Source organism: Cervus canadensis, chromosome 7 (genome assembly GCF_019320065.1).
Source record: "Cervus canadensis isolate Bull #8, Minnesota chromosome 7, ASM1932006v1, whole genome shotgun sequence".
In the NCBI taxonomy this organism is placed as follows: Eukaryota; Metazoa; Chordata; class Mammalia; order Artiodactyla; family Cervidae; genus Cervus; species Cervus canadensis.
The window spans coordinates 7,120,844-7,134,769 of record NC_057392.1 but is presented as its reverse complement, the minus strand read 5'-3'; the positions used below and the strand labels follow the sequence as shown (position 1 = coordinate 7,134,769).

The following is a 13,926-nucleotide window of genomic DNA, read 5'->3' as shown; positions in this document are numbered from 1 at the left end:
ATTAAAGTTTATGATCCATTTTGAGTTAGCTTTTGTATATGGTACAGGCTTTGGGTTGAGTGTTTTCTCTGGGGGGAGGGTGACAGATGAATATTCCATACCTATTGGTGAAGGTGAAAGAGGAGAGTGAAAAACCTGGCTTAAAACCCAACATTCAAAAAACAAAGATCATGGCATCTGTTCCTACCACTTCATGGCAAATAGATGGGGAAAAAGTGGAAACAGTGGCAGACTTCCTTAGGCTCCAAAATCAATGTGGACTGTGACTGCAGCCACGAAATTAAAAAACGCTTGCTCCTTGGAAGAATAGCTATGACAAGCCTATACAGCATTTTGCCAAGAAAGGTCCCTATAGTCAACGCTATGGTTTTTCCAGTAGTCATGTATAGATATAAGAGTGGGATCATAAAGAAGGCTGAGTGCTGAACAATGATGCTTTTGAACTGTGGTGCTGGAGAAGACTCTTGAGAGTCCGTTGGATAGCAAGGAGATCAAACCAGTCATTCCTGAAGGAAATTAACCCTGAATATTTATTGGAAAGACTGATGCTGAAGCTGAGTTCCAATACTCTGGCCAGCTGATGTGAAGAGCCGACTCATTGGAAAAGACCCTGATGCTGGGAAAGATTGAGGGCAAGATAAAGGGGTGACAGAGGATGAGATGGTTGGATGGCATCACTGACTCAATGGACATGAGTTTGAGCAAACTGAAGGACAGGGAAGACTGGCATGCTGCAGTCTATGTGGTCACAGAGAGTTGGACACAACTTAGGACATGATTTAGTGACTGAACAACAATTATTTGAAAAGATTATTCTTTCTCTTCTGCATTGTCCTTTGCAACTTTGTCAAAAAATCAATTGTCTATGTCAGTGGGGAGAGAAATTTGGTGTTCTCTATTCTGTTACATCGATCTATTTAACTATTTTCACACCAATACCACACTGTAACAAGTACTATAACTTTATAATTAGTCTTGAAATTCAGTAATCTCCCAACTTTGTTCTTCTTTTTAAAAATTACATTGGTGCATTTCCATATTAATTTTAGAATTAGCTTATCATTTTTTTACCTAAAAAAAGCTTACTGGGGTTGAGTTGAATCTATAGGTAAATTTGGAGAGAATTGAAATTTTGACACTGTTGAGTTTTCCAATCCACAAAATAAGGCATGTCTATTTTAATAAGGTTGTCTTTATCTCAACAATGTTTTGTCATTTTTAGCATATAGGTCTTGTACAGTTTTGCTGGATTTATCTCTATTTATTTTTTCTATGCTATTGTAAATGGTATTATTTAAAAATTTTAACATGATTCTTTGTGTGTGTATATAGAAATGCAACTGATTTTTATATGTTGATCTTATATCTAGCAACATTGGCTTTCCTGGTGGCTCAGATGGTAAAGAATCTGCCTGCAATGCAGGAAACCCAGGTTCAATCCCTGGATCAGGAAGATCCCTGGAAAAGGGAATGGCAACCCATTCCAGTATTCTTGTCTGGAGAATTCCATGGACACAACTGAGCAACTAACCTACACATACTAGCAAGATTACTAGACTCACCTATTAGTTCTAGGAGCTTTTTTGGGGGTAGATTTATATGTATATATATGTATTTTCTCCATATATGATTATGCCATATATAATTTTTTTTTCCTATTCCAATCTGGATGCCTTTCTTTTTCTTGCCTATTGTTTTGGCTGGAACCTCCAGTACAATGTTGAATAAAAGTGATAAAAATAGACATTCTTATCTTGTTCCTCAAGTTCTAACTGGACAGTTTAAAACATTTATAGTTAAGAGTAATTATTGATAAGGAGGGACTTTGTCATAGTGTTGTTTTCTATAAGCCTTGTAGCTTCTGTGTTTCTCATCCTGTGTTACTGTGTTTTAGTTGATTTTTTAGTAGTGAATGTTTAAATTCCTTCATCATTTTCTTTTCCATATATTCTATAGCCATTTTCTTTCTGGTTACCATGGATTAAATTTAACATCCAAAAGTTGTAACACTCTTACTTGAATTTATACCTGCTTAACTTCAATGATATACAAAATCTCTGCTCCTTTAAAGCTCTGTCCCCACATCTTTTGGTTGATGATGTCACAAAATTACATCTTCATACATTGTGTGCCCCGAAGTAGTCATTCTTTTAAATGAATTAGTCTCTTAAATTATGTAGAAAGTCAGACTTTGAGTTACAAACCAAAATTAAAAATAATACTAATTTTTAAATTGTTTTTTTTCTTTAAATGTATTAATCTCTTAAATTGTATAGAAAACAAAATATATAGCTACAAACTATTGTTACAATAATGTTAGCTTTTATAATTTCCCATGTGTTTATCATTATTGAGATATTTGTTTCTGCATACAAGTTCGAGTTAACTGTCTTAGGTCCCTTCATTTCACCTGCAGGACTCCTTGAGAAATTCGTACAGGGCAGGTCTAGTGGTAACAAAGTCCCTCAGCTTTTGTTTTCTGAGAATGTCTTAATTTTTCTTCTCATTTTTGAAAGACAGTTTTGCTAGACATGGGATTCTTTTTTCGGGGCCCTGACTCATGGCTTGTGGTGTATCACTTCCCTGACCAGGAAATGAACATGCACACCTGGCAATGAGAGGTGGTGCAGTGGTAAAGAATCTGCCTGCCACTGCAGGAGACCCAAGAGATGAGTGTTCAACCCCTGGGTGGGGAAGATCCCCTGGAGTAGGAAATGGCATCATGCTCTAATATTCTTGCTTGGCAAATTTCATGGTCAGAGGAGCCTGGTGGGTCTCAGTCCAGTTCAGTTCAGTTCAGTCACTCAGTCATGTCTGACTCTTTGTGACCCCATGGACTGCAGCACGCCAGGCCTCCCTGTCCATCACCAACTCCCAGAGCTTGCTCAAACTCATGTTCATCAAGTCAGTGATGCCATCCAACCATCTCATCCTCTGTCGTCCCCTTCTCCTCCTGCCCTCAATCTTTCCCAGCATCAGGGTCTTTTCTAATGAGTCAGTTCTTCACATTAGGTGGGCAAAGTACTGGAGCTTCAGCTTCAGCATCAGTCCTTCCAATGAACACCCAGGACTGATCTCCTTTAGGATGGACTGGTTGGATCTCCTTGCAGTCCAAGGGCCTCTCAAGAGTCTTCTCCAACACCATAGTTCAAAAGCGGGGGCCTCAGTCCATGGGGTTGCAAAGAGTCAGACACAACTGAGCACAAACACAGCATAGCTGTGGCAATGAAAGCATGCACCCTAACAGCTGAATTGCCAGGGAATTCCTCAGATACAGAATTCTTAGTTGACAGTTTTTTCCCAGCACTTGAAGATATCAGTCCACTGCCTTCTGGCCTCCAAAGATTCTGATGAGTAATCTACTGAAAAAAGAGGATCCCTTGTATGTAATGATTTGCTTCTCTTGCTGCTTTCAAGGTTCTCTCTGTCTTCTGTTTTTGATAGTTTGATTATAATGTATCTTAGTGTTGATCTCTTTGAATTAATCTTACTTGAAGTTGGCTGAGCTTCCTGGATGTCTGTATTTATATCTTTCATTGAATTTGGGGAAATTTCAGTCATTATTTCTTCATATACTCTCTCTGTTCCTTTCTTTCTGTTTTCCTTCTGGGACTCTCACAATGTCCACCTGATGGTGTCCCATAGGTTGCTTAGGTTCTGTTTATTTTTCTTTAATCTTTTTTTCTTTCTGTTCCTCAGACTTGATAATTTCCATTGTCCTACCTTCAAGACGGCTAATTCTTTTTTGCCCTGTTTGCTCAAATTTATCTTTGAATCTTTCCAGTGATTCAAATCTCTCTTTGAATCTCTAGTGAACTTTTCAATTCTTATAACTTTCAGTTCAAGAATTCCTTTTTGGTTTCTTTTTAGGTTTTCTATTTTTTTAAATCAATGTTTCTATTTTGTTCACACATGGTATGTTGACTTTCTCCACATCTTCCTTTAGTTCTTTGAGCATCTTTAAGAAAGTTGTTTTAAAGTCTTTGTCTAGTAGGTCTGCCATTCAGTCTTTTTCAAGGGTGATTTTTGATGATTTTTTTTTCCTTTGAATGCGCCATATGTTCCTGTTTCCATATATGCCTTGTGATTCTGTTGTTGTTGAAAATGACATGTGACTCTAATGTCATGGTAACTCTGGAAATCAGGTTCTTCTGCTCCCCTGGGGTTTGATTTTTTGGTTGCGGTTATTGTTTATTGTTTTTTGACTGTTGTAGGCTGTCTCTTTGCTGAAGATCAGTCTGGGTTATGAAGTTAGTCTTCTCAGGTATTTTTCCAGACTTCCCCTAAGCATGTGTAGTCACTTTCTAATTTTTCCCATATTCAGTTAATTTTGAATATCCTAGTGTTTACTATTTGGTTGCCAGAAGGGGAAACGGAGAGGAAGGGGAAAGGGTACAGGTCCTCTAAGTCTCCTGGAAGGTACTTACACCAGGAAGTACAATGAGAAGAAGTGCAATGATGGCTGCCCACCTTTGTCTGCACATCAGTAATCAGAGACAGCTATCAGAGATCACAAAACAGATCCCCCAAATTTGGAGGACAGAGTCCTTTGTTTCCTACCTGGCTCCATCATGCTGTGTTCAGGCTGTTTCAGGAACACAGACACAGTTGCCTGCCATGTGGTTGGGGATGGGGGCTGCTGTTAACGTGCTCAGAGTTGAAGTTGACTAAAATTAATTGCAATTGATATGTCCATGTCCTCCCCTGGAAGTAGTCAGTCTCGAACAGACTTCAGTATTCCAAAATAGTTAAGACAGATTCGGCTGGTACCATTATTATTTAGGTGCGGAGACAACATATTCCTGGTGCTTCCTACTCTGCTATCTTCCCAGAATCCTCTGTGGGATTTTTTAAACCATAAATTAAACCTCTTCTATTGGTACAGAGCTATTTAGGTTACCTGTTTCTGCTCATTTAAAAAAATATCTTATTTTTGAATGAGCTTTGGTAGCACATCTTTAGAGGAATTCTTCTATCCCAATTTTAAATATTATCAAATTTGTAAGCATAAAATTGTTTATAGTATACCCTTATATTTTTAATACCAAAATCTATAGTTATGTCATGTCTCTCATTTCTGATAATAGTAAAAATTTATGTCTTTCCTCTTTATTTTCCTGTTAGTATGCCTAGAGGTTTATAACTTTCATTGATTTTCTCAAAGAAACAACTATTGGTTCAACTGATTTTCTCTATAAAGTGTTTCTGTTTTCTATTTAATTGATGTCTGCTCTAATCTTCATTATTTCCTTTCTTATGCTTATTTTTGTGTTTAATTTGTTCCTCTATTTCTAATCTCTTAAGATAGAGCTGAAGCTGCTGATTTGAAGTCTTTCTCTTCTTTTCTAATAGAATGTTTAATTAGCATTACACAGCTCCCCTGAAATACTGCTTTAGTGACATCCTCAAATTTCTGGTATATTCTGCTTTAATTTTCATTCAGTTCAAAATATTCCCTAATTTCCACTTTGATTTCCTTTGTGACATTTAGGTTTTTTGGAAGTGTGTTATTCCACTTTGATATTTGGGATCTTCCAGAGATCTTTCTATTACTGATTTCTTAGGTAATTCCACTACGGAGAATACACTTTGTAGGATTTCAAGCCTTATACATTTATTGAGGCTTCTTTTACACTCCAGAATATGGTCTATCTTGGTGAATGTTCTCTATGCCCCTGTAAGGAAAGTGTATTCTGTTGATGTTTGGTAGGTGTTCTATAAATGCCAACTAGATTGAATTGGCCGATAATATTGCTCAAGTCTTCTATATCCTTAAGTATTTACTCTATCAATGTGAGAAGAGAATTAAACTATCAAACTGTAATTGGGGATTTGTCTATTTCTCCTAAGCTTTTTAAAATATATTTTGATATTCTATTATTAAACTTTAAATAGTTTTAAGATTATTATTTCCTCTCAAAGATTGACCTCTTTATAATTGCAAAATGACCTCCTTTATCCCTGTGAATATTCTTATCTCTGAAATCTCTTTCTCTCATACTACAGCTATTTCAGCTTTCTTTTAATTAGTGTTAGCAGGGGATAGTTATCCACTCATTTTCTTTGAACTTGTGTCTTTATATTTGGTATGTTTCTTGTAGGCATCAAATAATTGTAGCTGGGTCCTGCTCATTTTATCCAATCTGACAACGTCTGCCTTTTAGCAGACATTGTTAGACTATTTTCTAATGTAATTATTGCTATGATTGGGTTTAATCTATCATTTTATTATTTGCTTTCTGTTTGTCCCATCTGTTCTTTGGTCTTTCTTTCCCCCTTTTCTTCCTTCTTAGATTATGATGTATATTCTTAATCAAAATATATTCTGATTCTATTTCATCTCCTCTGAATTCTTATGAGTTAAAACTGTTTGCTCTTTTTTAGTGGTTGCATTATGGTATTTAATATGTATTTTTACCTTATTTCAGTCTACCTTTAAGTGATATCATACCACTTTATGTATAGAATAGAAACTTTACAATAGTATTCTTCTATTACTCCCCTCCCAGTTTTTTTGATGCTGTTGTCATAAATTTTACTTCTACATATGTTATAAACTCCATAATACACTGTTATTTTTGTTTAAATGGTCAATTATCTTTTAAAGACATTTAAATAATAAACAACTTATATAATTGCCCGTGTAGTTATCAATGCTCTGTATTCCTTTGTGGGGATTCATTTTTCCATTTGGTATCATCTTCCTTCTGCCTAAAGGACTTTGGTATCTCTCATGGTGCAGGTTTGCTGGTGGTGACATCATCCAGATTCTATAGATCTGAAAATGTCTTTACTTTGTCTTTGTTTTTGAAAGATATTTTTGCCAGATATAGAATCCGAGATTGACGGGTTTTTTCTTTCAGTACTTTAAAGATCTATTCCACTGAACTCCCTTATGCTGAATTCAGAAGCAAGAAATTTACTATCTTCCTTATTTGTTCTTCTATAGCTGCCTTTAAGATTTTCTCTTTATTACCTGTTTTGAGAAATTTGATTATTATATACCTTGATGTTGTTTTCTTCATGTTTCTTGTGCTTGGGGTTTGTTGAGCTACTTCATGACATCTGCTTTCATCAAATCTGAAAACATTTCAGTGATTACTTCTTCAAATATTTTTCCTGTTCTTCCTGTTTTTTTCCTTCTATTGATCTAGCTCAATTACAAGTATCTCAGGATGATTTAAATTATCTTGTATTCTGTTCTTTCTTTTTAAAAATTCTTTTTTCTCTTTATGCTTCATTTTGAATTGTTCCAGTTTGGATAGATAGTTTTATCTTCAAGTTCACTAATCTTTTCTTCTGCAATGTTTAATCCATAGTTAATCCTAACCAGTTCAATTTTCATCTCAGATACTGTAGTTTTAATCTCTAGATAGTTGAGTCCTTTATACATTTTCCATGTCTCTACTTAATTTTTGAACATATGTAACTATAGTAACTTTTAAGATCCTTGTCTGCTAATTCTAACATCTGTATCAGTTCTGGTTCAATTTTCACTAATTGCTTTTCTCCTCATTATGGATGTGAGTATAGACTTCAATTATTTTTTCCACAGAAAACCAAACTGCCCTCCAAAAATGTTTTATCATTTCCCATCATTACTAATACATGGGAGTGTTGGTTTTCCTCCCTCTCCTGCCAGCACTGAATCTGACAGCCTTTAATCTTTGTCAATCTCACACTGTTTACTCCTACAATAGATACTTATTTTTCTAATTAAAAACTTTTTTGGCTGCACTACGCAGCATGTGGTTAGTTCCCAGACCAGGGATTGAACTCATGACTATTTTAGTTCACAGACCAGGGATTGAACCTGTACCCTCTGCAGCAGAAGTGTGACGTCTTAACCACTGGACTGCCAGGGAAGTTCCACAACAGATATTTACTGAGCACCAACTATAAGCCTAGTGACAGATGGTGGTAATTGTGTAGTGTTCAAGCAGTCATAGTAGCTGCCCACATGGTGCTTGTTATCTTGTGATGCTTACTTTTTTATTTGCATTTCATTGAATATTAGTAATCATAGTTGAGAAACTTTTCTCAAGTTTATTGTCCAGTTATATTTCTTCTTTGACCAGTTTCAAGTGAATTGTTTGGATTTTTATTCCTATGTAAGAGCTATTCATTTACTAAGAATAAATACCTATTTCATTTTTTGAATAATAAAAATATTTTATAAAAAAAGATTTTTTAAAAATAAATTAACATTCATATGCAATTTCTTTGAAGAAATGGTTTACATGTTACTCAAATATTTTTTTCTATATTGAAAGTAAACAGAAATTGATTTTGGTATTAAAAACATGGCCCTTAAAGACAAACATTTTTGAGCAATGCAAAAATACAAAACACGTATATGAATACATAAGATATTGTGCTTTGTCACTTAGTCATGTCCAGTTCTTTGTGACCCCATGGACTGTAGCCTGCCAGGCTCCTCTGTCCATGGGATTTTTCAGGCAAGAATTCTGGAGCAGGTTGCCATTTCCTCCTCCAGACATAAGACAGACATAAACACATAATGAATAAAACTTTCATATGTATCTGACATCAACAAATAAATGACTTACAGTCTTTAGAAATAATCAAGCAGATCCCAAATGCCATTTTACTCTTTTAATAATGAAATGGAAAGTCAAAGAGATGAAACATTCCCAGATTAAACATTTCCAGCTGATTAGATATTTCTGGCAAAGCCATGCCATCTGTATTAGAAATGCCCTATATACAAGACTTAATTTGTAATTGTCTAAGATCTATTCTTTCGAAGGAGAAAATGTCAAAATCCCCATTATAGAATATTTGCTTACCCACTGAAGAGTAGCAGGAGTTCTCAAAGGCATGTGCTATGTATTCATCTGGCTGTTTGGGTAAATGCTTCCTGGGGCACCAGGAAGGATCCCCTGATTGAGACACAGGTTCTATAACAGGCCCAGTGTCTTTTTAGCATTCATGGTCAACATGAAGTGGACAGGGGGGTAGTGGATCCTGAGAAGCATTTCAACTCTATGGCCAGGGATATGACTTCCATACATCATATGGCTAAGGAGTGTTAGCCCTCTGAATATGATGGAAGAAATGTATGTCACCACTTATGCTATGAGCAGCTTTAATAATGGGGATGATGACAGCAGCCAGCAAAGCCCCAAAAAGCCCAGCTGTTCCTCCTGTAGGCCTGGGCCCCTTGACTGACCTGTTTGGTGAAGGTGGTCTCTGGCCACCTCGAACAAGCGCAGGTGCATGTTGGTGATGGGGTTGAAGGAGCCACAGGCCAGGAGTACCACAGGGATTCGGCTCTTCATCCTGTCAGACACATCCACACGCGCTGCTTCAGCCACCCTGCCTTCATTGGGACAAAAACTCACGTCAGAAAGTTGGCACCAAGACAAGTGTACAATTACTGAGATAACTGTGAAACTTGAATGGCATCTAAAAATTACAGTTAATATGTATTTATTGATTTTTATGATCATCTGTTGTGGTTATGTAGGAAAATCTTATCAGATATAAAAAAAAGTTTTTGTAGGTTAATAAAGGGAAAGACAACTGTCCAAATCAGTGTCTCTGAACCATATACAGGCCATTATTTCTTACTTGTAAGATGACTGAGGAGACAAGAATAACAGCATTTACAGGAGGCTTACCATGGGCCAGGAACTGAGCCAAAGTATATCCCTTATCTCAACAAATCTTTTCAAGTCAATTCTGAGTGGTTACTTATACATTATACAGCTCAGGGAGCTTAGAAGCTGCAAAGTCAACTGGAACCCAGGCAGCCTGACCTAGAAACCATATTTTCTTGTACCCTCTTACTCTATACTCTTCCTGTGCTTTGAGGGTCACCTTAGGGTCAACAGAGGAGTATGTAAGATGCTCCAAATGTCACCTCTGATAGTCCAAATAGAAGTCACAATGCCCCAGAGTAGAGGAGTGGTACTTTTTAAAAATTTATTTTAAAATAACTTCAGACTTACCAAAAAAAGCTGCAAACTTTGTACAAAGAATTCCTATGCCCTCTTTACACAGAATCCCTAAATGTTAACATCTTACCACACTTGCTATATCATTTATTCATTCTCTCCATATACACATGCATACATGTATATACCTATAAAGAATTATTTTTCTGAAATGTCTGAAAATAAGTTGTAGACATAATATCTCTTTACCTCTAAATACTTCATTATGTATTTTCTAAGAGCAAAGACATTTTCTTAGCAGAGAAATGATTAAAATCAGGGCTCTCTTACCTCTGAGGCACTGCCTCCTACAGTGTTGGTGAAGTGCTCCATTGGAGTTTAGGCCTTGGTTTGAATCCTAGTTCTGCCCCTTACTGGCTATGTCACCTAGTGCAAATCATAGTCCCTCTCAAGCCTCAGTTTCATCATATGCAGAATGGGGACATTATTACCTACACTTATGGGGTTGTTGTAAGGATAAATGAACTATGGATGGAAAACGTCTGGGTGCACAAGAAACATTTAATAAATAACCACTGTCACTGTGATGATGATGATGCAATGATAAACAAGATGTTGCTGTTGACCACAGTGACGGAGGAGGGGAAGGGGAAAGGTGGTGGCAATATGTTTGTGGTTGGCAGCTTTCAAAAAGGCTCCTTGTGATCCTCACTTCCTGGTATTCATCTGTAGACCCCTCTCACTGAGTGTGGACAGGACCTACTGACTTGCTTCTAGTCAGGATTCCAGTAGAATCCTCCCTAGAGGATTCCACTTCTCAGAGAAGGTTACAGAGTTTCTGGCTTCCCTCTTGTTCACCTCTTTCACTTTCCCTCTTGCTCACTCTAAAGAATTTGGCTGCTATGTTGTGAGCTGCCTCATGGAGAGACCCATGGGGCAAGGAATTGAAACTCCTCTGGTAATGACAGCCTGCGAGGAACTGAGTCCTGCTAACAGCCATGGGAGAGAACATGGAAGTGGATCTTTCCCCAGCTGAGTCTTCAGATGAGACCACAGCCCCATGGACACCTTGTCTGCAACCTTGTAAGAGACTCTGAACCAGACACTCCAGCTTAGTGGAGCTGCCTCTAGATTCCTGACTCACAGAAACTGTGAGATGATCGGTGTGTGACATTTTAAGCTGCTGTGTTTGGGGGTAATTCATTATGCAGCAACAGGTAACTAATAGAGTGATCAACAAAAGGGATGCATTTACTTCTTCCCTACGCCTCTTGCTATGTTGACCTTGGCTGTAATTCTGCAGTTAAAAGGGTAACATGGAGAGTCCTTGGTTACTGGAACCTGGGTCCTCTCTGCACTGGAAGAAACTCTTTTAATCTGACCCCTGCTGCCACTTGTACCAGCTGTATCCAACTACTACTTGCTTCACACTTTATACTCTAGCTGTGATAAACTCCTTGTCAGTGGTTTCTCTGTGAGCTCCTCATGGCCTCCTGCTTAACTTCAAGTGCTTCTATTTTAAGTTGGCCAACAAGTTTGTTTGGGTTTTCCATAATATCTTAAACTTTTTGGCCAACCCAATATATGCTACTTTAGTTTCCTCTAACTGGAATACTCACAGCACATGCCAATCTGCTAAGACTCAACTCAGGTGATCATATTACTTATGTGACTTCAATCATTATCTCCTGACTGCTTGCTAGGTGTTTGTATCAGTTAGGGAGGTATTTGGCTGCAAGTTCCAGAAGCTAATCTCAATGAATTAAACAAATAAAGGTTTGTTTTTCACATGATGAAATATCTAGAAGTAGGTAGCAGCTGGCACTGGATCACTGGCTCAACAATGACCTACAATTTGCTCACCTTTTCCCTCGTGGTCACAAGATTGCTGCTATAGCCATATTCATCATGACTATAATCAAGCCAAGAAGAAGGAGCAAGGAGCTATACAGACTGGCTGACCCTCTTAAGCAAGAACACAAAAGTTTTAAAAGAAATTTTCTGTAGATTTTGCTTCTGCCTCATGGCCACAGGTCGAGTGGCCACTCTAGGCAAGAGAAGCTGGAAGAGCAAGTCTTTAGCTTTGTAGCCTCCAGTTTGGAAGCAGCAGGGGAAAGGGAGTTGGGAATTGGATTAGCTAATTCACAACATCTGCCACAATGGCTTTTCTGACACCTAGGCTAACTGATCTCTGCTTACCTTTAGTAAGTCACATACCACATTTTTTGGAAAAACCTGCTCTTGTGTCTGTCTTCCCAACCAGAGAGTAAGCCCCTTAATAGCAGGAGTGGTGTTTTCTTCATTTTTGATCTCAGCTTCCAGCACAGAGCCTGGCCCAGAGGAGGCCTGGGTGGAGACTGAAAGGGCACTGGCAAGTGGACCCATGTCCTGGTACTGGGAAGGCTTAAGCACCTTCTCAGGTACATAGAGAAGTTGTCCTGGGAGTATTCTGAGCTACAGTGGTGTGAAGATAAAAAAAGTCTCAACTGAGGCAGACTGTGGTTCCCACTTCCTTTGAGGCAGCAGGGACACCCCCTGCTACGTGAGAAGAAAGTAGCCTGCATGTGAGAGCTGCTACCCCTGGCTTTTTCCAAGGGAGGGCGGATCTTTAATGAGAGAGTATTTGCAGAGTGTGCTGAGCTGCTCACAGAAGCAGCCTTGTGATGGGTGTAGCTGAAGAGGACGGCTGGTTTGGGAGGCCTTTCAAAATTCTATTTTATTTTGACAAAATATCATGTTTTTAGAGCCCGTAAAACATGTAACTGCAGCATCTCAGGTAACCGGGGTTTTGATGCATTTTCCCTAAGTCCCCAGAAACTGTAAATTAGAACATTAGTTTGAATGGTGGCATCAACGTGACGCAGTGCCATGTTGGGAAGGAGAATAAATCATATGTAGCAACCATCTGTCTGTCTTTTCTTTCCTTGTGTGGGCACATGGAGCCATGCTGCTCTGAGAGTGACTTACCCTGTCCCAACCATGCCTCAGGCAGGAGGTGCAGTGGGCACACGTTCCCAGGCTCAGGAATGAAGTCAGGGCATCTGCATTGTTGCATCATTTGTACACTCCAGCTGGCTTCAACTAAACACCCTCCCAAGCCCAAACCCAGAGAAATACAATGACAGGACTGAGACAGACTCCCTGCTGGGGTCTACCAGAGAATAAACCTGGCTCAAATTTGAGCACATCTCAAAAGCTGGATGCACACCATAAGTGACTCATCTATAAAACAGAATTAAAAAGAGAAAAAAAAAGTGACTCATCTGCTCTATCATGTCATAGTATCCAGTGAGATGAAGCAAGCATGGGGGACTTTTGCTATTGAGAAACGCTTCTCATCAAGAAGCATTTAATGGGAGGTCCAAAGAACAAGCAGTAACTGCAGCTGAAGGGTTTAACAAGTAGAGAAAGTGGCACGCGGTCTTCTTGGAATTTATCACTAAGCTGGAGGCAAGGCAAACAGATTCCACCTTTGGAGCCCGCCTCCTACTGTACAGTCATCCCAACAGCATCTCATCCTGCTGTGTGCTCAGTCGTCCAGCGCTTGATGGGATAATCTTGACGGGATTATCCCATCAAGAATGCTGGAGTGGGTTGCCAGGCCCGCCTTCAAGGGATCTTCCTGAACCAGGGATTGAAGCCATGTCTCTTGTGTTTCTTGTATTAAGTGGATTCTTTACCTCTGTACCATCTGGGAAGCCCAACAGCCTCTCATCCTCTCCTCAAATACGACACGATGCTCCTTTCTTCTCACTTGTGGAAACGCTCTTCCAACCACCTGAAACACCAACCTTGCTCCTGTCTTCAAGGCTTTCTCCTCAGTCTCTACCCAATGCCTCCCTCTCTCACCGTACTAACTGCACCTGTTACATATTACACATTTATCACTTCCTTCTTCTATCGGACCACAGACCTGTCATTGCTTTGTTTCCATGTTACCCTTCCTCAAGTAGAAGTGAACTCCTAAGGGAAGTTTCTTATTCATCTAGGCCCTTTAACTCCTGCA

At 38.7% G+C, this 13,926-nt stretch overlaps 1 protein-coding gene across 1 annotated transcript in view; it reads right to left on the bottom strand.

Moving 5' to 3' along the window:
- Window positions 1–13,926, bottom strand: part of NMNAT3 (nicotinamide nucleotide adenylyltransferase 3) — a 134,696-nt gene that overhangs the window by 72,161 nt on the left and 48,609 nt on the right. The window contains exon 2 of the mRNA XM_043474262.1: window positions 9,194–9,343. Coding sequence (XP_043330197.1) covers window positions 9,194–9,302 — 109 coding nt within the window. The 5' untranslated portion in view covers window positions 9,303–9,343. The remainder of the gene's footprint in view (window positions 1–9,193; window positions 9,344–13,926) is intronic.